Source organism: Strongylocentrotus purpuratus, unplaced genomic scaffold, assembly GCF_000002235.5.
Source record: "Strongylocentrotus purpuratus isolate Spur 01 unplaced genomic scaffold, Spur_5.0 spur5_scaffold_1, whole genome shotgun sequence".
Classification (NCBI taxonomy): domain Eukaryota; kingdom Metazoa; phylum Echinodermata; class Echinoidea; order Camarodonta; family Strongylocentrotidae; genus Strongylocentrotus; species Strongylocentrotus purpuratus.
In genome coordinates, this window is record NW_022145594.1 from 4,603,479 (window position 1) to 4,629,306 (window position 25,828).

At 37.9% G+C, this 25,828-nt stretch overlaps 1 protein-coding gene across 1 annotated transcript in view; it reads right to left on the reverse strand.

Annotated features, from left to right (window-relative positions):
- The window catches only part of LOC582585 (protein odr-4 homolog), a 35,001-nt gene extending 11,261 nt beyond the window's left edge, over window positions 1-23,740 (reverse strand). The window contains exons 1-10 of the mRNA XM_030977548.1: window positions 23,558-23,740; window positions 21,818-21,948; window positions 19,988-20,193; window positions 18,405-18,441; window positions 16,400-16,540; window positions 15,458-15,559; window positions 14,825-14,899; window positions 14,067-14,192; window positions 12,558-12,663; window positions 2,498-2,680 (exon numbers count right to left, since the gene is read on the reverse strand). Coding sequence (XP_030833408.1) covers window positions 2,498-2,680; window positions 12,558-12,663; window positions 14,067-14,192; window positions 14,825-14,899; window positions 15,458-15,559; window positions 16,400-16,540; window positions 18,405-18,441; window positions 19,988-20,184 — 967 coding nt within the window. The 5' untranslated portion in view covers window positions 20,185-20,193; window positions 21,818-21,948; window positions 23,558-23,740. The remainder of the gene's footprint in view (window positions 1-2,497; window positions 2,681-12,557; window positions 12,664-14,066; window positions 14,193-14,824; window positions 14,900-15,457; window positions 15,560-16,399; window positions 16,541-18,404; window positions 18,442-19,987; window positions 20,194-21,817; window positions 21,949-23,557) is intronic.
- Window positions 23,741-25,828: the final 2,088 nt, after the last annotated feature.

Below are 25,828 nucleotides of genomic sequence, written 5' to 3' on the forward strand. Positions count from 1 at the left end.
TTGCATAAAGAAAATATGAAAATAATATTTTGCCTTGATCAAAAAATGTTATCAGTATTAAACAGGGAGAAGGAAAGGGGAGAAAATTAATCAAAACAAACATTGAAGAATCCAATTCAGTGTTCTTACGTGATGCATAAGAATGAAAGTACATTAAAAGGTGAAATAATAAATTGAAGAGCGATGATGAATCAATTCTTTGACGTTGATTGATTGAATAAAAAATAATGAAACAATATGGTCTCAGGGTCATATATCTTTGAATATTAGAAAGTTTCATCCACCATCATGTTGTTGAACACTATTTGCAATTTAATTTTAATGGGGTGACTTGTCGGTTACGAGCAGAAGGTCATTTCAGGCTTCTATATTCTATAATAATATCAACAGATATCTGGATAGAGACACTTTGTCACATCAAGCTAGGAGAAAGTATATCATCATCTCACAGAATTCTACTCGAACACCGCATCAAATTCTTTTAACCTTTTTTTTTCTTCTTCCTCTTTTTTGGTGCTTTTTAGCTCTCCTTTTTTCCTTTTCCTTCCTTCCTCTCTTTTTTTTAGCGGGGGCGGGGGGAGGCAAAGGCTTTTTGCCCCACCCCAATCCGCAACTTGTTGGCGGGAAAGTTGCAACAGATATCCCCCTTCTTTTCTTTACTTCTTCCTCAATTTTCCTTCCCTTTATTTCCTCTTTTCCTTTTTTCTTTCCATCTCCTTCCTTTCTTCTCTCTTATTTTGTTTTATAGGGGGAGGCAACAGCCTGGGAGGCAAGGCCCTTTCGCCCCCCCCCCCCCCCCCGATCTCCTTCTTCCCCCTTTTCTTTTCTTCTTCCTCTTCTTTCTTTCCCTTTCTCTCCTCTTTCCCTTTCCCTCTTTTCCTTCTCTCTCTCTCTCTCTCTCTCTTTGCGGAGGGGGGGGGGGGGGGGGGCAAGGCCCGCTCACCCCCGCTGGATCCGTGCCTGCATCTACCTTATATCTACTAACGTTAGACCCTAATAATGGATCTAGAAGAATGATTGACCTGGTCTCAGTGACAGGTAAACCTTTTTTTTCTCAATTACTTGGTCTAACCATGAAAACCGTCTGATTTTACTTTTTACATTTTTATAACAAATTAACGTTAACGTTAGACTTAACTTAAACTGTTGTTTCTCTGTGATACAAGCGGGAAAGGAACACTTTTTGTTCAAAAAAAAAAAATCTTCCCCTTTCCCCCCTTCTTTTTTCCAAGGGGGGGGGAGGGGCGGCCCCCGGGCCCCCTCTAGATCCGCCACTGATCACGGGGATAAAGTATACAGCTATGTAACAAGTTAATTTCTAAGAGGGAAAATGCCGACTTAAATAAATGATTATGATAAAATACCAATCCAATGGAAATTTGTCTTAAAATAAGAGCCCCCGTCAGCACTAAAAGAGCCCCTGTGAGAAGGCTCACGGGGGGTCTTTTTTTTTGGAAGAGCCCCCGTGGACAAAAATTTAATTTGAGCCCTGGATAATAGCCATCCATTTTTCATAGTTCTCACGCTTGCTGGGCTACGTCCCTTAACAAAATAAGTAATACAGTCACGTTGATGCATTGCCAGCATGTCCGGAATTGTCATGTTCTGATTCTCCATCAAAAAATTTCCTACATGTCTTTTTTTCCATTTTTTAGCCCTTTTGGTTAGAGTGGCCCTTTAATTGGAATATTAAAGCTCTTTTTGCAGCACATTTTCCATATTCATGTTCAAATGCACATTGTAAGATATAAATGGACTAAGCGAGTTTCTAAGACACTGAAATTCTGCCAGACAAATGTTGGTATATTTTGGATGATGAGTGTTTCATTAAAGGTGGGTAAAAGCCGGTCACATGCTGTGTGTTATTTCTACTATTGAAATCACTGTGCCTTTCTGTACCAACAAGCAGGCATTTCTGTTTTTCACATACAAGGAAGCATTAGCAAAGAATGCATATACAGCAATTAAACATCAACGTCATGGTTGATATACATTTATTGACATCAGCAACAACCATCAAATAAGGCAATCCAGTTTTATGCATTCATAGCCATAGCTTGCCTCAAGCATTCAGAAAACTAGAACTAAGCATGTTTATGATGAATAATACAGATCTGGACCCCGCCTTATAAAGAGTAAATATAAATTGCAACTTATTTGTGATTGTTATAAATCTCAACTATGTGCATATGAAGAGATAGGAAACTGCAAACTTGCGATTAGAGGACTTGGGATTGATTTGGATCAATCGTAACTCTTTATAAAAAGATGGGGCCCAGTACTTATAACGGCCACAGACCGATCAAATTATGCAAACTTCAAGACATTTTGTCACTTTTGTTGCTTAAATGACTTTATTTCATAGTGTCTTGAACTTTATAAGATGGGGCCCAGTACTTATAACAGCCACAAAATGATAAAATTAGGCTAAGCTCAAGACACTTTGAAAAAATCTTAAGTGACAAAATAGGGTCTGTGTATTCAGACTACTCATTACCTGGTAATGCCTCAGTGTCCAGATCCAGATCCTCCTCGCTAACCTCCACGTCCAGGAGTTCTGACATTCTCTCTGCTATCTCCCCAGTCTCCTCCTCTGCAAAGGCATAGTCAGACACCAGGATGGGGCTGGTGCGGAGTCTAGCATAGATGCGTCTGGGTGTAGCTATGACTGCTGGTGGAGCTGAAAAGACAAGCATGACAAAAATGTTAAAGGGGGTGTAGCACGACAAGAATATGTGTCTTTCCTGTGGCCTGACTCGGGGCCAATCGGGTATAATATGACTACATTTTTTTTATACGACGCGACTGCAGCAATCATGTGTGTGCAACACTGGCGTACTGGTGGGGGGGGGGGGGGGGGGTGGGGCTTGGGGGGCACCAGCCCCTCCAAATAAAATTGAACCATGACTTATTTTCACAAGGAATGTATAAATGTTCGTGATATCACAAAGTTTCAACAAAATGCTATAGTTTCTCCATTATTACTTGCAAGTCACTAAGGGCCTTATAGTGGCCACTAACAGTAACACTAATTCCTTTCCAGAAGCTACTGTGCAAAGCACTGTCGAGAGATAACATGCTACTCATCACTCGGGCTGAGCATGCACAGATTTGCGAACGAGCGTTCCATACTTACATCATGTAACACTGCACATATACCGTTAAGGGGCCCAGTGGGGGGGGGGGGGGGGATTGAATTCAGACAAGGATTAAGAGTCGGGACCGGTACAATGAATCGTCTTCTTTCTCTAATAATTAAATGAAACGTCATAGCTCCTGCGCCTTGCGCGGGTGGGGCGAAACAAGAATTAAGAATCGAGAATAGTACAACGGATCGTCTTCTTTCTCTAATAATTTAAGTGTCAAAGCTTCCGCGCTTTGCGCAGGAGGGGGAAACTGAAAAATAACTTAGTTCCTGGCCCCGGGTTTAAAGGGTTAAATTTGTAGACAATTGGACATTGGCATTTTTATATTTGTCGGTAATAATATTGGTGAGCCGTTTTGTCGGTAATCGGCGGCCTCTACACCCTCCCCCCCCCCCTCCCCCACTGAAAAAGATCTAGCGACGCCCCTGATAACGACACAGTTTATACACTCGAGATAATTTTTGCAAGTACTACTGGTGAAGTACTGGACCACCGTCTTTGTGCATTGTGCGGCATCAAAGCATAATTTATACAATGTCTCACGACGTGACAGATCACTTTTCTCTAACTTCTAACTACAGTGATCAGAGGGCCTCTTTTTTCTCCATGAAGTGCCGGTGGATATTAATGTGCCAAATGTGGTTCTCAAATTGCAAAAGATCCCTACTCTTGGAAGGGGTAGGAGAAAGCAATTTTAAGTCATATTACTCCAGGAAGTGCCTGAAAATGCGTCTAAATTGGTTCTAAATTTGCAATTGCTTCTTACTCTGGGAGGGGGCCAGAACCTCGTCTTGTCTGAAGGAAGGAAATGGAAAGAAAAAAGGAAGAGAGGAGATAAAGGGAAGGAAAATTGAGGAAGAAGTAAAGAAAAGAAGGGGGATATGAGTTGCAATATTTTTCATATTTTCTTTATGCAAGACAGGGAGAGAGAGAGAGAGAGAATATGTTAAGTAAGAATTATCGAGTATAACTATAAATTGCATCCATTTCAATATTATTCAATTCGCTGAAAATATTCAGAATATGAATATGATAAATCCACATAATACACCAACGCTGTTCAACGCATCCAACGCTCCAACCATAGCCCATATGCCAATGCACCATATTTATCAAATATGACAAGATTTTTAAATGAAATTTGAAGAAAAATCAAATTTACAATGCACTGACAGGCATCAGTTGAAACCATGAATTCTCTGTGACTGGCTTAGCACTATTTTTTGAGAGACCAGTCACTGAAGAGGACATAAAGAGAAGGAAAATTGAGGAAGAAGTAAAGAAAAGAAGGGGGATATCAGTTGCAATTTTCCCGCCAACAAGTTGCGGACGGGGGTGGGGCAAAAGGCCTTTGCCTCCCCCCGCCCCCACTAAAAAAAAGAGAGAGAGAGAAGGAAGCAAAAGGAAAAAAGGAGAGCTAAAAGAGACCAAAAAAGAGGAAGAAGAAAAAAAAAGGGCGAAAAGAATTCCGATGTGGTGTTCGAGTAGAATTCTGTGAGATGATGATATACTTTCTCCTAGCTTGATGTGACAAAGTGTCTCTATCCAGATATCTGTTGATGGTATTTTCGAATATAGAAGCCTGAAATGACCTTCTGCTCGTAACCGACAAGTCACCGCATTAAAAATTAAATTGCAAATAGTGTTCAAAACAACACGATGGTGGATGAAACTTTCTAACATTCAAAGATATATGACCTTCAGACCATATTGTTTCATTATTTTTTATTCAATCAATCAACGTCAAAGAAATGATTCATCATCGCTCTTCAATTTATTATTTCACCTTTTAATGTACTTTCATTTTTATGCATCACGAAAGAACACTGAATTGGATTCTTCAATGTTTGTTTTGATTAATTTCCTCCCCTTTCCTTCTCCCTGTTTAATACTGATAACATTTTCAATTTTTCTTAATCAAGGCAAAATATTATTTTCATATTTTCTTTATGCAAGACAGGGAGAGAGAGAGAGAGAGAATATGTTAAGTAAGAATTATCGAGTATAACTATAAATTGCATCCATTTCAATATTATTCAATTCGCTGAAAATATTCAGAATATGAATATGATAAATCCACATAATACACCAACGCTGTTCAACGCATCCAACGCTCCAACCATAGCCCATATGCCAATGCACCATATTTATCAAATATGACAAGATTTTTAAATGAAATTTGAAGAAAAATCAAATTTACAATGCACTGACAGGCATCAGTTGAAATCATGAATTCTCTGTGACTGGCTTAGCACTATTTTTTGAGAGACCAGTCACTGAAGAGGACATAAAGAGAAGGAAAATTGAGGAAGAAGTAAAGAAAAGAAGGGGGATATCAGTTGCAATTTTCCCGCCAACAAGTTGCGGACGGGGGTGGGGCAAAAGGCCTTTGCCTCCCCCCGCCCCCACTAAAAAAAAGAGAGAGAGAAGGAAGCAAAAGGAAAAAAGGAGAGCTAAAAGAGACCAAAAAAGAGGAAGAAGAAAAAAAAAAGGGCGAAAAGAATTCCGATGTGGTGTTCGAGTAGAATTCTGTGAGATGATGATATACTTTCTCCTAGCTTGATGTGACAAAGTGTCTCTATCCAGATATCTGTTGATGGTATTTTCGAATATAGAAGCCTGAAATGACCTTCTGCTCGTAACCGACAAGTCACCGCATTAAAAATTAAATTGCAAATAGTGTTCAAAACAACACGATGGTGGATGAAACTTTCTAACATTCAAAGATATATGACCTTCAGACCATATTGTTTCATTATTTTTTATTCAATCAATCAACGTCAAAGAAATGATTCATCATCGCTCTTCAATTTATTATTTCACCTTTTAATGTACTTTCATTTTTATGCATCACGAAAGAACACTGAATTGGATTCTTCAATGTTTGTTTTGATTAATTTCCTCCCCTTTCCTTCTCCCTGTTTAATACTGATAACATTTTCAATTTTTCTTAATCAAGGCAAAATATTATTTTCATATTTTCTTTATGCAAGACAGGGAGAGAGAGAGAGAGAGAATATGTTAAGTAAGAATTATCGAGTATAACTATAAATTGCATCCATTTCAATATTATTCAATTCGCTGAAAATATTCAGAATATGAATATGATAAATCCACATAATACACCAACGCTGTTCAACGCATCCAACGCTCCAACCATAGCCCATATGCCAATGCACCATATTTATCAAATATGACAAGATTTTTAAATGAAATTTGAAGAAAAATCAAATTTACAATGCACTGACAGGCATCAGTTGAAATCATGAATTCTCTGTGACTGGCTTAGCACTATTTTTTGAGAGACCAGTCACTGAAGAGGACATAAAGAGAAGGAAAATTGAGGAAGAAGTAAAGAAAAGAAGGGGGATATCAGTTGCAATTTTCCCGCCAACAAGTTGCGGACGGGGGTGGGGCAAAAGGCCTTTGCCTCCCCCCGCCCCCGCTAAAAAAGAGAGAGAGAGAAGGAAGGAAAAGGAAAAAAGGAGAGCTAACAGAGACCAAAAAAGAGGAAGAAGAAAAAAAAAGGGCGAAAAGAATTCCGATGCGGTGTTCGAGTAGAATTCTGTGAGATGATGATATACTTTCTCCTAGCTTGATGTGACAAAGTGTCTCTATCCAGATATCTGTTGATGGTATTTTCGAATATAGAAGCCTGAAATGACCTTCTGCTCGTAACCGACAAGTCACCGCATTAAAAATTAAATTGCAAATAGTGTTCAAAACAACACGATGGTGGATGAAACTTTCTAACATTCAAAGATATATGACCTTCAGACCATATTGTTTCATTATTTTTTATTCAATCAATCAACGTCAAAGAAATGATTCATCATCGCTCTTCAATTTATTATTTCACCTTTTAATGTACTTTCATTTTTATGCATCACGAAAGAACACTGAATTGGATTCTTCAATGTTTGTTTTGATTAATTTCCTCCCCTTTCCTTCTCCCTGTTTAATACTGATAACATTTTCAATTTTTCTTAATCAAGGCAAAATATTATTTTCATATTTTCTTTATGCAAGACAGGGAGAGAGAGAGAGAGAGAATATGTTAAGTAAGAATTATCGAGTATAACTATAAATTGCATCCATTTCAATATTATTCAATTCGCTGAAAATATTCAGAATATGAATATGATAAATCCACATAATACACCAACGCTGTTCAACGCATCCAACGCTCCAACCATAGCCCATATGCCAATGCACCATATTTATCAAATATGACAAGATTTTTAAATGAAATTTGAAGAAAAATCAAATTTACAATGCACTGACAGGCATCAGTTGAAATCATGAATTCTCTGTGACTGGCTTAGCACTATTTTTTGAGAGACCAGTCACTGAAGAGGACATAAAGAGAAGGAAAATTGAGGAAGAAGTAAAGAAAAGAAGGGGGATATCAGTTGCAATTTTCCCGCCAACAAGTTGCGGACGGGGGTGGGGCAAAAGGCCTTTGCCTCCCCCCGCCCCCGCTAAAAAAGAGAGAGAGAGAAGGAAGGAAAAGGAAAAAAGGAGAGCTAACAGAGACCAAAAAAGAGGAAGAAGAAAAAAAAAGGGCGAAAAGAATTCCGATGCGGTGTTCGAGTAGAATTCTGTGAGATGATGATATACTTTCTCCTAGCTTGATGTGACAAAGTGTCTCTATCCAGATATCTGTTGATGGTATTTTCGAATATAGAAGCCTGAAATGACCTTCTGCTCGTAACCGACAAGTCACCGCATTAAAAATTAAATTGCAAATAGTGTTCAAAACAACACGATGGTGGATGAAACTTTCTAACATTCAAAGATATATGACCTTCAGACCATATTGTTTCATTATTTTTTATTCAATCAATCAACGTCAAAGAAATGATTCATCATCGCTCTTCAATTTATTATTTCACCTTTTAATGTACTTTCATTTTTATGCATCACGAAAGAACACTGAATTGGATTCTTCAATGTTTGTTTTGATTAATTTCCTCCCCTTTCCTTCTCCCTGTTTAATACTGATAACATTTTCAATTTTTCTTAATCAAGGCAAAATATTATTTTCATATTTTCTTTATGCAAGACAGGGAGAGAGAGAGAGAGAGAATATGTTAAGTAAGAATTATCGAGTATAACTATAAATTGCATCCATTTCAATATTATTCAATTCGCTGAAAATATTCAGAATATGAATATGATAAATCCACATAATACACCAACGCTGTTCAACGCATCCAACGCTCCAACCATAGCCCATATGCCAATGCACCATATTTATCAAATATGACAAGATTTTTAAATGAAATTTGAAGAAAAATCAAATTTACAATGCACTGACAGGCATCAGTTGAAATCATGAATTCTCTGTGACTGGCTTAGCACTATTTTTTGAGAGACCAGTCACTGAAGAGGACATAAAGAGAAGGAAAATTGAGGAAGAAGTAAAGAAAAGAAGGGGGATATCAGTTGCAATTTTCCCGCCAACAAGTTGCGGACGGGGGTGGGGCAAAAGGCCTTTGCCTCCCCCCGCCCCCGCTAAAAAAGAGAGAGAGAGAAGGAAGGAAAAGGAAAAAAGGAGAGCTAACAGAGACCAAAAAAGAGGAAGAAGAAAAAAAAAGGGCGAAAAGAATTCCGATGCGGTGTTCGAGTAGAATTCTGTGAGATGATGATATACTTTCTCCTAGCTTGATGTGACAAAGTGTCTCTATCCAGATATCTGTTGATGGTATTTTCGAATATAGAAGCCTGAAATGACCTTCTGCTCGTAACCGACAAGTCACCGCATTAAAAATTAAATTGCAAATAGTGTTCAAAACAACACGATGGTGGATGAAACTTTCTAACATTCAAAGATATATGACCTTCAGACCATATTGTTTCATTATTTTTTATTCAATCAATCAACGTCAAAGAATTGATTCATCATCGCTCTTCAATTTATTATTTCACCTTTTAATGTACTTTCATTCTTATGCATCACAAAACACTGAATTGGATTCTTCAATGTTTGTTTTGATTAATTTCCTCCCCTTTCCTTCTCCCTGTTTAATACTGATAACATTTTCAATTTTTCTTAATCAAGGCAAAATATTATTTTATTTTCTTTATGCAAGACAGGGAGAGAGAGAGAGAGAGAATATGTTAAGTAAGAATTATCGAGTATAACTATAAATTGCATCCATTTCAATATTATTCAATTCGCTGAAAATATTCAGAATATGAATATGATAAATCCACATAATACACCAACGCTGTTCAACGCATCCAACGCTCCAACCATAGCCCATATGCCAATGCACCATATTTGTCAAATATGACAAGATTTTTAAATGAAATTTGAAGAAAAATCAAATTTACAATGCACTGACAGGTATCAGTTGAAATCATGAATTCTCTGTGACTGGCTTAGCACTATTTTTTGAGGGACCAGTCACTCACTGAAGAGGACATAAAGAGAAGGAAAAGTGAGGAAGAAGTAAAGAAAAGAAGGGGGATATCAGTTGCAATTTTCCCGCCAACAAGTTGCGGACGGGGGTGGGGCAAAAGGCCCCATGCCTCCCCCCGCCCCCGCTAAAAAAAAGAGAGAGAGAAGGAAGGAAAAAAGGAGAGCTAAAAGGGACCAAAAAAGAGGAAGAAGAAAAAAAAGGGTGAAAAGAAGGGGAGATGGATCAGTTGCGGTTAATCCCCCCAGCAACGTGTGGAGAAGGGTGGGGGCCGAAAGGACTTTGCCTCCCCCACCCCCCCCCCCCCCCCCCCCATCAAACCTAAAAGAGAGAAAGAAGGAAGGGAAGGGAAAGGGAAAGAGGAGAGAAAGGGAAAGAAAAAAAAAGAGAAAGAAAAAAGGTAGGGGAGATCAGTTGCCACCAAAGTGTAAATCAGGGGGGGGGGGGGGGGCACTGGCATACTGATTGGGGAGGGGGATCGGGGGAAATAAAATTCAAACATGGTTTATTTCTAATTCCATGACAGTGGTTTACACATAATGCTGAAATGACAAAATTATCTGAGATTTTTTAGTAAATTATACTTTTTTATGCGTTTGTTGTAAAATGACAAATTCCTAAATTAACAGCCAGGCAAAAAATATGCTTCTAGAGATGCCTACACGTCAGGGCCCGCGGAACGGCGGGGATCGGGAGCCTCGAGGTCCCTCCCCCCCCCCCCCCTTCACTTTTTTTGAAATAGTATTTAAAGAGAAATGGAAAGAAAGCGAACAAGAAAGAAAAAATAGTTAACTGCCAGTGTCACAACAAAATAAGGTATTAACCGTATTTAAACGCCTGAGCTTCCGGGGCTCTGGCCCTGAACCCAACCGAGGGCCCTAAGACGGGCCCCTTAATACTCAGCTGACTGTAATTTAGTGCCTAAAACCCTTGAGCCAAGTCGAGACGGTACTTTAATAATTTAAATGAAACGTCAAAGCTTTCGCGCTTTGCGCGGGGGGGGGGGGGGAAACTAAATTCAGACGAAGTTTAAGAGTCGAGACAGGCAACGAATCACCTTCTTTCTCTAATGATTTAATAAAACGTAAAAGCTTCCGCGCTTTGCGCAGCAGGGGGGAAACTGAATTCAGACGAGGATTATACTAACATATGTGGAGCATCGTCCACGGGCCGCAGAGCGGCGAGGCGATTTTTTGGTGCTATTTTCAACCCCCGTTAGTGATGTTTTCCTGGCATCTACTGACATCTACTACTACTGTGTAGGTCTGGACACATAATAGCATTTTTCTATGCACATCACATTTTCACTTGGCAGCCCAAGGGGGATCGTGGGGTTAAACCCCCTAAACCGCCTAGATCCGCCCCTGCAACATCTTTGCTGATCTTCTTCTCAATATTGATTTATTGGTTGAGTTACATTATTTGCTGGTCTTTTAGAACAACCAGATTTCAGAGGATTCACACTTTTCACAACGAAAAACTTCTTCATGTTTCAGTCCTTGCGCGATCGTCTCCAGCTCCAGCAGATATTGGGCGTCAGTGTGCACACCGGTACTACCGGCGCAGTATGACGGCCGCAATAGCTGTGCACTGCGAGCTTCCGTTGTTTGTATCGGTAATACTCATAGAGATGGGAGAGAAAGCGCCATCTAAGTTCCATTTCATTGGTTTAAGGTTTGAAAATTGATATTCAATTTTGTGTTAAAGTTATATAAGACTAGATGGAACTTCGACTGCTTTGCAAGTAACATACATGACCTAAGTTTGTCAGCAATCTCTCAATCGGTTCTTCAGATAATGCGATCACGAGCTCGTTTTGCATACATAATGAGCCCTGTGACCTTTGACCTTTGACCTCGTGACCTCAAAATCTAATCAGTTTTTCGGCTTTGCAAGTAACATACATGACCTAAGTTTGTCAGCAATCTATCAATCGGTTCTTCAGATAATGCGATCACGAGCTCGTTTTGCATACATAATGAGCCCTGTGACCTTTGACCTTTAACCTCGTGACCCCAAAATCTAATCAGTTCATCGGCTCTACAAGAATTGAAGATACATACATGACCAAAGTTTGGCAGGAATCCATCAACCAGTTCTTCAGATAATGCGATCACGAGCTCGTTTTGCATACATAATGAGCCCTGTGACCTTTGACCTTTGACCTCGTAACCCCAAAATCTAATCAGTTCATCGGCTCTACAAGATACATACATGACCAAAGTTTGGCAGGAATCCATCAACCAGTTCTTCAGATAACGCGATCACGAGAACGGGACGTACGTACGGACGTACGGACAACCCGAAAACATAATGCCTCCGGCTACTTCGTAACGGAGGCATAAAAATATAATCTTTGTTTTATAATTCCACAGGGGCGATTTTTAATTTTGCAATTGCCCCCGTAGGCAACCTGACGGGGGTGATTATGGAGCTCACGGGGGCGAATCGCCCATCGCCCCCGTGTATTTTGAACAAGATTTTGCATCCGGTGAAAGATGAGACGCTCCATTCAACTCGGCTGCGCCTCGTTGAATATACCGTCTCTTATCTTTCACCTCGTGCAAAGTCTTGTACCATTGCACTCATGGCCATCCACTATTTGTATAATGATTCAATGAACGAAATAGGAGTATTTGAGGGGGATTCATTTAATTTGAGGAGATATAATTAATCCCGAAATCAGAACCAAGAACCATGCCAAATCCCTATGACTACTGGCATTAGGCCTAAAAAAAGAAGAAGTTGTATTGCCTTTTTTTTTTTTACTGTTTTGGGGGAAAAAATGTATTAAAGCATTCAAAACTGAGAAATATCAGCCCAAAGAGGGAGTAATAAAAAAGAAAAAAAAAGAAAGAAAAAGATTTCTGACCGACCGACTTATGTGTTGGAACCTAAAGGGCGATACAGCATCTATTATGTTTAGGCCGTATGGACATTTCTAGACCCCCTACATGCAATATTCTGACTTATATATATATATTACCAATCTGTGTTTCTTTGAGCTCCTCGTCTCCGCTGCTCTGTCTAAGGTCACTGGCTAAGAGGTCAAACCTAGCATGGACTGTACGCAGGAGGTCCTCTTTGATAGCCTGCAGGGGAATCATAATAATACAAATATTAAGAATAATAATAATAATATCAAATATTTAGGAGCACTAAAAACAATAAGTACCATAGCACTTACAAATACAGATATATAAAAAGAGGACAAAAATGTACAGTACAGGAAGTATATCACATAGATCATTGGAGAAAAAGGTGAGTTTTGAGGGATCTTTTGAAGGTGGCAAGACAGGTAATGTTCCTTATGGGAAGAGGGATGCTGTTCCAAGTCTTTGATGCAGCTACTGCAAAACATTTTTCAGCTGCTGAGAGTCTAGATTTGGGAATGATAAGTTTACATGTCAGTTGCTGAAGGAAGATTACGAGTTGGTATATATATTTGGAAGTTGTCATTAAGATATTCAGCTTTTATATAGCGCCATGTCTCTAAGCGCTTTAGAGATATACTATTACCCTGGTCATGGGATTCAGTGCTTGCCCGCACACACTGAGCGCACAATCTCCACTCCCTAGGGAGCATTCCAGCCAGGCGTTGCTCAAAAACTGTATGACCAACAATGACATGGAAATGAGCGCATGAAAGACTTCAGTCTCGATACTGATGGTGACATTAGTGATGATGATGATGATGATGTTGATGATGTGATGGCGATGATGATGATGGTGATGATGGTGATGATAATGATAAGGTGATGATGATGATGATTATTATGATGATGATGATGATGATGATGATGATGGTGATGATGATGATGTGATGGCGATGATGATGATGGTGATGATGGTGATGATAATGATAAGGTGATGATGATGATGATGATGATGATGGTGATGATGGTGATGATGGTATAGGGATGACGACATTGATGATGATGATGATGATGATGATGATGATGATGATGATGATGATGATGATGATGATGGTGATGATGATGATGATGGTATAGCGATGATGATGATGATGAGGATAATGATGATGATGATGGTGATGATGATGGTGGTGATGATGATGATTATGGTGATGATGCTAGTTATGATGATGATGATGATGGTGGTGATATGATGATGGTGGTGATGATGATGATGATAATGATGGTGATGATGATGGTGATAGTGGTGATGATGATGGTGATGATGATGGTGGTCGTGGTGATGATGATGATGGTGGTGATGATGATGATGATGATGATAATGATGGTGATGATTATGATAATGATGGTGATGGTGATGGTGATATTGGTGATCATGAAGGGGGTGATGGAAAAGATGGTGATGATGTAGGGGTGACGGAAAAGACGGTGATGATGATAATGGTTATGATGATGAGGAGGAGGATGGTTATTGTGGGGGAGGTGATGATGATTATGATGCTGATGGTGAGGATGATAATAATATTAACAAGATAACAGAGGGAAGTTTAGAAACATACCTGCACAGCTTCATCTATAGTTGCCTTTGGATCCACAAATGCTCTTGCAGACATGGTTCCTGTGATGTATACTTGTGCTTGAACTGTTCCCCTCTCCACGTCTTTGGATTTACTGCTTAAGTCGTTCTGACAAAAATGAAGAATTAAAATACAAACAATTTCTATTGATAGAATATATTCCTACTTACAGTTAAAATTCACCATGACAAGTGTATACAAGGTACATTCATACAGATCTATCAACCTTAATGCAAGCTTTGATCTATTCATGTGGATCTTTGCAGTTATACTGTACCGAGTTCCCTCATGCCTGTAAGTTGAATACAGGGGCAACCCATTTCCAGAGGTCAATAGTTAAATAAATTAAAACTTATGAAGGTAATTTATAAAACCTTCCCATGATAATTTTGTGGATACAGGCAGAACAAATTTCTGGATGGCAACATAAGTGTAGTTGATAAGTCAGCGGGCTATTGATCACAATGTTCAAACCATCTACATATTCTATATTCGACCCGGGAGAAATAAATAGTTAGAACAAATGCCATGAATATGTCACCAATTGATCAGAGCTGCTAGGCCAGGGCAATAACCCAAACCTCTTTGGAAGAGCATAGAGACAAGTTCAGATACATTGTATTTTAGATGCATGTCACAATAATCTAATATCATTAAAATTACATAATGTTTTGTTAAGATTTCAACAGTTCCTCTCTGAACTAGGTCTGAACATGGTACCATTTATTTCAAATCATTACCTTATCTGTTAGGAGCTCCACTGTGTGTATTCCACCTTCGCTTGAGCCTCCACTGCCCTTCTTACCAGACTTCTTCTGCAAGGGTAATATCAAAGGAGAAACAACTTCAAGGTAAACGTACTATGAACTGTCTCGTAATGGAAATGGCAGTTTGTATCATTCTGGAAATGCTTGAAGACAGATTGCAAACTTCCAAGCCAAAGTTGATCCTTGATTGTGAGGCAAAACTTGACTCAGTTTTTCAATCGTTTTCAAATCTTCAATGCCATACCAAATACTTAATGAACCCTTTACCCTTTCACTAAACCTAACATAATTCAAATTGCAACCCAGACTCTAGACACATACAGTACATATCCTAAATCAAAATACAGCTGGAAAAAAAAAATGTTGCCAGAACAATGTCAGAACACTAGTTCAGAATTTGCCCACATTTTTGGTGGAGGCAAGACTCATATGAGGTATATCTATAAACAGCTTACAGACATACACTGTAGTATCAAGAACAAAACAATTTTGAATTCAGAACATAATGATCATCATTATCATTTTCACGACTTTGTTTCTTTCTGCTACTCAAAACACTTGACCTTTGACATTGAAAGAGGGGTCAAGGACCTTCAGCACTCTCACCTTAGATGCTGTGTTTTCAAGCGGCTCTGATCCGGCTCTGATTTGCCCATCCACCAAAGCTACTGCATCCTCAATCATTCTGGTGATTGGGGATAGTCGAGCCTGGAAGGAACGCACAGAAATGCACTTAAAGGGATATGGGGCATGATTGTGAATGTACCATTGCAAACTTGGATACAAAGTTCACGGAAACGCAAAAACTGATAACATAATGACAAATTTAGATATAATTTCATGGATAAGCTTTAAGATGGAAATAATCTAAATAAGTCTTTGTCCTCTTAATTTAAGTATAATCATTGGCTACAATATGGAGGATATCTTGCAAGACAGTTAATGTTGAATTTCACAACATAATTAAAGGATATTTATGGCACGAGGTACCAAAGTAATTTGCAATTTTGTTATCATCTTTGGAAAAATTCACTAAAACCTTGCATCCATAATGGAATCCAACTCTCACCTAAAAATGTAGATGGTATCCAAAATCTAGTCTAAATAAATCTTTTTACATCAGACATGCATGTTCATAATAATAACAATTACAGGTAAAGCCCCTCTTAAAGTGTTGGGAACCCCAAATTTGCCAAAAATTTGATCACAAATTTCACACACATTGTATCATAATGTGAAAAAAGGATGCCATTTATGACACTTCTGCAAAAGTTCCCAAAAAAAATATTGATAAAAAATACATAACTTGGGTTTTCTGTTGCACGTAGAAAACCAAAATTTTGAAGTCTTTCATCAATATTTGACTTCAAACACATTTGTTTTTGAAAATCCTTGCAGAAAAGTGTCTTAAATGACATCTTCTTTCACATTATGATACAGTTTAAGTGAAATTTTGCCATCAAATTTTTGGAGCTCCAAACACTTCAGAGCGGCTTTAATGTGGATTTTTATAGCTCATAATACAAAATATTGTCTCTAATTGCTTACTGTGAGTTGTTTACTATACTGGCTACAGTCTGCCACCGTTGCTGGGAGATGAACTCCGATGTCCAGTCGAAGGGTACTCTTGATGGTAGACCACTTATGAGGGTTGGTCTGGTACTTAAGATCTGCTGGCCTTGATGTACACTGCCAATAGGAAAATATATGGACATTTTTACACTATAATTTGAAAAATTCATGTAAAAACGCTTCTGTTTAATTCTTAATTATTTCTACATGCGCCTTGAGCACTCGGTAGAGTGGATTTTGGGATATACATATAAGTTACATTTATTATCATTATTATTATCACTATTATTATTACAACTGTTGTTTAGTCCAGTGATGTTTGGTCCAGTGATCGCAGGACACCAGGCAGTGCAGCGAAGCAAACGTGTGACTCAGACTGATTGCTTAGCTTGAGAAAGTCCACAGGAGTGGATGAAAGCTTGCATAACAAATTTAAGGGTTGGTAGGAGCTTAAAAACTACATGTTAACTGTTGTTTAATTTCATTTCAAATTTTCATTATGGATGTTGAATACTTTTTGTAGCTCACATAGGCTTCTTGCAAAGTTGTATATAGTTTGTACATTGACGTAATCAAAATTGCTAATAAAGGATGGAGAGAAATTGAGCTTAGAATATTGTTCCACCTCATTGGGCAACAGTTCACAAGGAGAAAAGACATTTTGACACCGCTTGGATGTTATGTAGATCATCATCACTAACAATATATTTAACGGACACAAAACCAACTAACAGGCCTTGCATGACTTTTTTACAATTCAAAGACTCAAAAATATCTGCCGGAGTGTACTATAAAATATGGTCTTCCAAAAGCAACATGAAAGCTATACAATGTCTGGTCGGTAATCCCAAAATGCTAATATGTTTAATGACCCTGTGGATGTATTAAAAGCACTATTCAAGTGAATACTTGAGCAGTGTCAAATACCCAATGAAAACCCTTGATTATGAGTTTAAAGGTAAAGACCAGTTTTGGAAACGCCCCCCTTTCAAAAAATGAAATTGAAGCTCTTATTACCAATCATGTAAAAAATTATGTTTTGACTAATACGTGATCATACAAATTTTGCCGAGAAACCGCCTACTAATTGATATATTTGGTAAATTATTATATATATTTGGACCCGATAGATATCACGCACGTGTCGCGTACCGGTAGTCCCATAAACATCTTTCTGTGTACAGTGCTTGTAACTTTACCAAGACTGGGCCAATTTCTTATCATTTTGATGATTCCAGAACACTTGCAGTACACACCAATACTTACGGTATATATGCTAGATGATCAACCTTTTCTGATCTATTCCACAACGTTTCTTTACAATGCAATTGCATGACTAGAACTGGTCTTTATCTTTAAAGGTACTATGTCCCATTTGCAGGCCAAAAAAATGAAAAAGTTAAATTCCAACTGCATTTGAAAGATAATACTTATTTAGAACTTCCCTAAAAAAGGTGGGGCTTGAAAATGTCTTCAAGTTGGAAAATAATGACTATTAGTTGTCAAATCGACTTTAGGGCTATAGAACTCCAAAAGTCATACCCGTAGTCTTGATTTTCAGACAATTGCATCGAATGGTCATACGTTTTATGCTGCGCAAAGATTCAATCAGTTTAATCTTGGCCATCACAAGAAGTGGGTTATTGATGTAGACAAATGCTCATGTACCCTTTACAACTCTTTTCATGTATGTTATTACCAAAGAAGAAAAAAGCCAGTCAGTCACTCAATAGTGTCTGACAGTGAAGTCTAGCAAGTAAACGGGTTTCCTTGCATAATTTGAATATGAGGACACTGCTAACGTTTAAATTTCACAGATAGGACATACATGACATATTCATAATTCCTGCAAAGTTCTACAGAATTTGAGGTTGGCTGCAAAAGGGACATAGTACCTTTAAAAGTGCTACCATGAAATAAGTAAGAGGCAATCATAACATTATGACACTTGAGAGATGTAAATTGGAGAAAGACTGCCTACCTTATGGTCCAGGACATTGATCGTTTTACATGTAGTTCTGGATAGGTTGGTTAAGGAATTAAAAGTGAAAGTAATAGATGGCTAGCAATGAACATGAAAAAACGAAAATAACAAAACATTATTGATGAGGAGATCCCTAGTAATGATAATTTCTCCAAAAATAGCATCTGGTCACATAATAAAATAAACTACTTCTTTTTGCTTAAAGAACAGAGAGCTGAAACCTAGGATGAAATATTTCTTATAAATAATAGATTTTTGATAAATTTTCTAAGAAACGTTTATTAGAGATTCAGGCTACTTTTGTCTTGTACAACTGACACATCTTGATGATACACTGCATCAGTGAAAAATACTTGGGGGCTCAGGGCAAAATAGCCCCCAAAATGCCCAAAACAGCCCCTGAAAAATAGAAAAGAGCCCCTGTAAATTTGCATAGAGTTCAATGCAAAACAAATTTTAGAGTGTTAATTTCATGCAGGCAAGTTTGAAAAGTAGCCCCCGAAAAATAAATATTATTTTTCCCTGCACTGCATAGGCAATGATCCACATAAAAATCAGTTACGGCTAGGCAAAGATGTCAAGTAGTTCGGCACAATACATGGTTCCCACGTGCAGAGTAAAATCAACAATGTACATATTATGCACTCCAGCCTGCTTCGGAGAGAATGATGCCATCACATTATCATTTTCTTTATAAACTCCTTTTAAAGTGACTTGGTAACATTGTTGAAGGTTGATGAAAAAATTGTGTAATTTTTGTATAAAATGTTACTTATTATATTCCTTCTACTGTACTAACCCTCTAACAGGCAAAAAATCCTGAGAAAATCCTCAAACCACAAAGATATTTATAGTTTTCTATGAAGGCGTCACTGGTCAACACCTTCTTACAGTGATCAACAATAAATTCTCCCAACCATTTTTGAATTTTCCCAACCGTTTTTCCTTGAAAATAAGTCGTAAAACAGGCTATAAAAAATCTGTCAACACTTAAATGTCTGGAATGGTATATAGAGCCAATTCATTGCTTTGCAACGATTTACAGTCACCTAAAATGTAATTAAATTGTAATAATATAGTTGGGAGAATTAAGGAATAGATCAGATCAGCTTTTCCCAATTTTTATTGTTAATAATGGTCACTCAAACTTTCAGATTATCTTTAATTGTACATCTAGCATTGAAGTCACTACCTTAGCACCGTTTTCTCTCATCTGAACAATCTTACTAAGTCCCTTTAAAGCCCCACTGTCCTACTTGTAGCTACTTGCTCCCTCTATATAGAAAACTTCCCCAATCGGTGCCTGTTGATCCCCCATGATCCTCTTTTTCTTATATTAGTTGAGAGCTGAGTTAATGAGATAGCCACCTGTCAGTGACCTCGCTGTGTGGTCTAATCCCTTCTGGCCTAGTAGTATTGACGGTCTTTAAAGGCAATGCTCAATAATATCAAGATCACAGGACATAAGGTTGCCCCAAATCTGAATTTAAATCCCCTAATTACTAAAAACAAATTGTTGGTGTGATCTACAGTCTGGTGATTTGTCTTATCCACTAGACTAGTAGTAGTATTAAGGATACTTTCTGGTTGTACTGCAGATCTGAAGCAGACTCCAGTCCAAGCTGTCCTGTCTAGAATCCAAGCCAAGTAAAAGTCTCTTGGTTAGAAGTTTGTGGATTGCAAAGAGAGCTTGCCGTGCTTTGGTGGCTGCGGGCGTCGCCTGGTTAGGGGCGCAGACGTAGAACACGCCTATGACTCCAATACCACCAGGTAGCATGCATGTCACCTGAGCATGGGAGAGGAAGAGAAAAACAGAAAGTATAATTTCTAATCTTAAAGGTAATACAAACTTTTGGGATGGGGTCATGGATTCGGTTCAAATGAACATATTGGAAGCATATGCGATCCTACCATATTCAGTGATCGTTGTCGCAGTTGAAATTGAGTCTAAAGTTATGAAATTGTAAATAATAACTCTTTATGTTGATTAGCTCCCTCTCAAGGTCAAGATATTAATTAAGCTATAAAACGACGCTTCTTGACTGAAATCGACCGATTAGCTATTCCCGTTTGGAAATTATATATCACAACTACATATTCTGAGATTTCCATGGTCGCAGCTACCATTGTACGGCCGTAGGCGCTATTTGAAATTTATCAGAATTTACCGGGAGCACCGGTAAATTTTTATAATCAATTTTTCTCGAAAGCAGAAGTGTTTTAGGGGCTAAATTTTCTAGTGCTTTAATACATCCACAGGGGCATCCAAATATATCAAAATTGTAAAGAATCACTATCCACCCAATTTTCAAAATTTCCCAAAACTTTGTATTACCTTTAATAAAAATCAAAACTTTGCTTCCGACATGTCCATCTTTTTAAACTTTAATAATTTGTCCTACTTATCAAATAACTTGTTCTTCTCTAACCAATGAAGTAAATCAGTTCCACATGTTTAAAAACATTAAAAGAAGCTGTATGTTCTTCACTTGAAAATAAACGAAGCCAATTCAGATATTTGTAAATTTAATATTATAAAGAAACTGCTGGAACTTAAGCATGAAACTGTTATGGATTCTTTTCTTTCTCTAAATATTCTTCCTTTTGTCCTTTTCCTCATCAACACCCTGCTTAACCCTATTTAGCCCGGGGGGGGCTTGAGAAGCCCCCCCCTCGACATTTTTCGCGATAATTTTTTAACGCAAGAAAATCTTGCACTGAAATTTTGTGACTTTTTTCTTTCGAGTCTTGCGCAACTTTTGAAAGAAATTTTTCGAAAATCGGACCTACCATTACAAAGTCACGTGTCCTTTTGTCTTCGCATGTCAGCCCGAAAATCGCTCATTTTTGTGATTTGTGTACAAAACATATGGAAATCTCATTTTTCAAATAAAGAGGTAAAACATTGGTTATTTGGTCTTGTTTAGATTTTAGGTGTTTATTTTGGGGTCAAAATAGTTGAATTATAGTTGGAAATGAAATAAAACAACAAAAACAATAAAATACATAAGTTAAAAAAACAAAGAAATACATAAGAAATTATCAAAACAATAGATAACATAAGGAATAACCCTGGTTTTTCAAATTTTTGTGTTGTATTATTATTCCAAATGGTCTAACAAATATATGTAGTGAGAAAGAATGCTTAAATATGAATAATGTCTGATTTATGGGCAAAAATGTGAATTTAATGACCTCATTTGCATAAATTACCATAAATATGCAAATGAGTGAATTTTTCAAAAAAATTGAAATTACCATAGTATTCTATACACTTCACTTGACATGTATGCAAATTTTCGCGGCGATCGGGCGTTTCACGGCCGAGATCACAGGGGGGGGCCTGAGAAGCCCCCCCCTGGGCTATGCAGTTTCAAAATAGCCCGGGCTAAATAGGGTTAACTGTATACCTGTCTGGCATGCTCAGCCACCCACTGATCACACAAGCCATCCAGAGAAGGCTGGTTTTCGCTGCTCCATCGTCTCCTTCTTCACATGGTGTAGGTATCAGGTGTAGAGCAGCATCCTTCTGTGATGAACACTAATACAATAAAAAAAAAGATAGAAGTTATCGTTAATTCACTCAGCGCAGCTGTACACAGGCAGACTAGAGCGTCGATGTAGTTCTACTTCATCTAAAAATTTGATGATGTCTGCAACCCACTGTATATTAATGAGTACCTTTTTATTTGATTTTTGAACTCTGCACCCTCAGTTGTGATGTTTGTCAACAGTTTGCAATGCCACGGAAGTCTAGACGTATATACCAATTGGTCCTGTCCAGTACCACCTTAGATGTAGAGTTCACTTTAATTGTATTTATGTATTCGGGAGTACCCATTACAAGCAATGCTTATCGGGTTTCGCACCTTCTTCCTTGTAATACAAGTTCTTTAATTACCGGTATATTTATTTTCCTACTGATAAATTGTATTGTTTGGAAGAAAATAAATGTTCATTCGAATTGAATTGAATATAGCATTTAAGGAGTTTCTGGTCATGGCCTCTTTGCGGAGCAGGTAGTACTGATGGAGTCACAACTGTCTGGGGGACTGATATCAGCGAGTTCTTAATACAGAACATCATCGCTACCCACTCCAGCAAAGCATAGAGAGTCAATGCCAAAGCGTATTGACCTCTAGCACTGCATGCTTGCTGTGAGGCAGGTATTACTACACCCATACACAAACATACACACCACACAATTTCGCATAGACTGTACACAATCATGTCGATGCAGCTGTAGGCAAAGTTTGACACTAGACTTACAATTTGAATTTTTAAATGATTCTTTTTTCAGTAAGTTAAAAAAAATGTATTTTACTGCTATTTAGGTGTCATCAATTGTCACTAAAGTACCGATTTCGAGTGAAATCAGTTGAGTTTTGTACAGTGGTGTTTGAAATGTTGAGTATCCAAAGCACAGCTTTTACTACACAGCCAGGATAGTGATGCTCCTATGTGTGTCGCTACCTTCACCTACATGTAGGCTCTCCTTTCTTGCAGAGATGGCCATTGTAGTTGGTCAAGCATGGCTGTGACGTTTCTTCTGAGGAGAACTTTCATGAATATCTCAACCTTTTACAAGGAGACGGGGTAAATTCAATTGTATAACAAAATCTTCCAATTTTTTTTTTTTTTAGATCAATCATCATCATGCACTTTTGCAAATTTTGGGTAATGTCAGCTGAGGAATGAGCTGACAATAACATTTCACTAGTTCCTTACTAGTTATTAATATTAGTTTAAAACTTAAATATTATGACCTGAAATACCCTTAAAAAAAAAGTAATGTCATAAGTAAAAAAAAAAATGGAACAGAAATTTTCAGATCAGAATCTCATCATTCACCTGTTCACCAGTTCACCGATTTACATTTCTTTGTCTCACCAAAACAATTGTCATCCTCTGCCTTTCCTTCTACATTTACAAGAAATAAACTGACTATAACAGGAATACAAAAGCAAGTTGAAACATCGAAACAAACATGCTACATTCACACAACTAACAAGGTTTAAGTTATATTTATCTAGAGTACAACGAATGTTTTTTTATAGTGACAATATCACCACACAATTTTGAACGTATGGGACTGAGATAAATCTGCATTGACACAATATGGCTCGAACAAACATCGTAATTTCTCTTACCTTCCCAACAATCAGGCCAAACTGGAAGCTCTTCTTATCAATGAACTTCAAAACAGATTCCTCGATTTCATTTTCAGCAATAATCGTCTTTCCCATCTTGAAAACTAGAGTATTTTCAAGACTTGTCTGCAGACTACACTTATGACTCAGTCAGCAGGTCAGGCTACGTGGTTGGAGGGTGCACAAATTAATACATAAACTTGGAATCAAGACTAGTTTTATGAAAGGGGAAAAGGGGCTGGGGCGTTTTTGATTTACACAAAAGCGAAGGGAATTTCACGATTAATTACAATGAAACCGTTAGCGAATAGTCTAGACAAACTTACATGTAGGTCCATATGTTCCAGCTACCTAAATTTTGTCTTTCTCTTCTCTCTTATATCTACATATATATTTTTCCTTAATTTTTGTTCTTCTATATATGTCTAGGTTTTTCAATTTTGTAAATAGTTTTGTTGTCACAAACACTTGCCAATGATGGAAAATCAACACTTTTAGAGAAATTAAAGATAAAGTTGAGTTCTGGTCATGCGATTGCATTGTGAAAGAAAAGATGTACGTGGAATGGATCAGAAAAAGTTGATCATGTAGCATTTAAGTACATGTACTGCAAGGTTGTGGAGTCATCAAAATCATAATAAATTTGGCCCAGTCTTGGTACACAGAAAGATCTACATGGGACTACACAAATGGTGTTGGGGCTACGAACCTTGATTTCCTTATCTTTTTATGCTCATTACTCCATTTGATTCTGTGAGAATTTTTTTTTTTTTTTTTACCAGAACTCAAGTTTATCTTTAAGTTTTACTCTTGACACTACACCGGACACTAACATATCTCAAAATACAGGCTTTCTGGTGCAATCTTTTTCTGTTTTTTCTGATACATGTACTTCCATACTAGTATCCGCCCCCCCCCCCCCCACCCAAAAAACAAAAACAAAACATGTACCCTCTTCACTTTTACCAACACTGTATAGTACCTCTCAAGCCTTGTTCATGTCTGTTGTCAGGCGCGTACGCAGGATTTTTTCAAGGGGGGGGGGGGGGGGGGGTTTAACATTTATAAATCGGGCGAAAATTTCGGGGGGGGGGGGAGGGGGTTGGGGGGGGGAGTGGTTGGGGTAAGAGGACACTTTTTTTTTTTGTCTCAAAATTTGAAATTTGGCTCCGGGGGGGGGGGGGGGGGGGGGGGGGGGGGGGGGGGGGGGGGGGGGGGTAAGGTTTTTTTGGCTTAAAACCCCCCCCCCCCAACCCCCTGTTGTAATATAAGGGTTCATTATGAAGGAAGTATTTAAAAAGTAATAGGCCTATGCTTTATATTTCTGAATCTTATAATGCAGAGCTCAGTGAATGACTCGATCAGTTAATTGCCATTAATTGATATTTAGTTCAAACGTGCTGTTTTAATACCTCTTCATTTCTGATCAACAAGCCATTATATAAGTATCACTTAATATATATCTATCTCACTACATTAAATAATTGCATACTGGCATGGTAGTAGTATGATGGTAAACTAACTAATGGTTTGAGAAGTATCAATACACAGAAAAAAGAAACAATTCAGTTTACAAGCAAACCGTATATTTGACATTGAAAACATTGCAAGATACAAGCCAACACATATTCAAATTCTCTTGAAAGATAATATCACATTTTTAAGTATGCCTACAGTATAAATACATATATATACCTGCAGCTTAGGAAGCATTCACAGGACAACGACTTTCAAAATTTTGTAGTTTGCGGTTTTGTGCCATAATTAAGTGAAAAAAGAAATAACAAAAAAATATCAAGCACAATGTGCTTGTTTATTACTCTTTTACAATGTCAATAAATAATAGCTACATATATGTTGTGCATATGACCATCCCAGGGTTTGCAAGAGGTAGGCATAATAGTAGTCATTATTACCCTGGCTTAATCACACAGGAGGGGTCCAGGTGGGAAAGAGAACATATATTTTAATTTTTTTTGGTCCCAAAAAAATTGCAACGACTCAGCTAGCCGCTGAATAAGCGGGAAGGAGGTAAGAGCACATTTTTCTTTCTTTTTTAGGTCCCAAAAAAATCGCAACGACTCAGCCAGCTAAATAAGCGGGGGGTTGGGGGTAAGCGGACAATTTTTTTTCTTTTTCTTTTGGTCACAAAATTTTTTAATTTGACATTTTGCTCCGTTGGGGGGGGGGGGGGGGGGGGAGGGGGGTACGTCCCTGTTTTTCAGTACATTTTGGGCGAATTTAGGGCTGATTATAACATTTTGGGGGGCC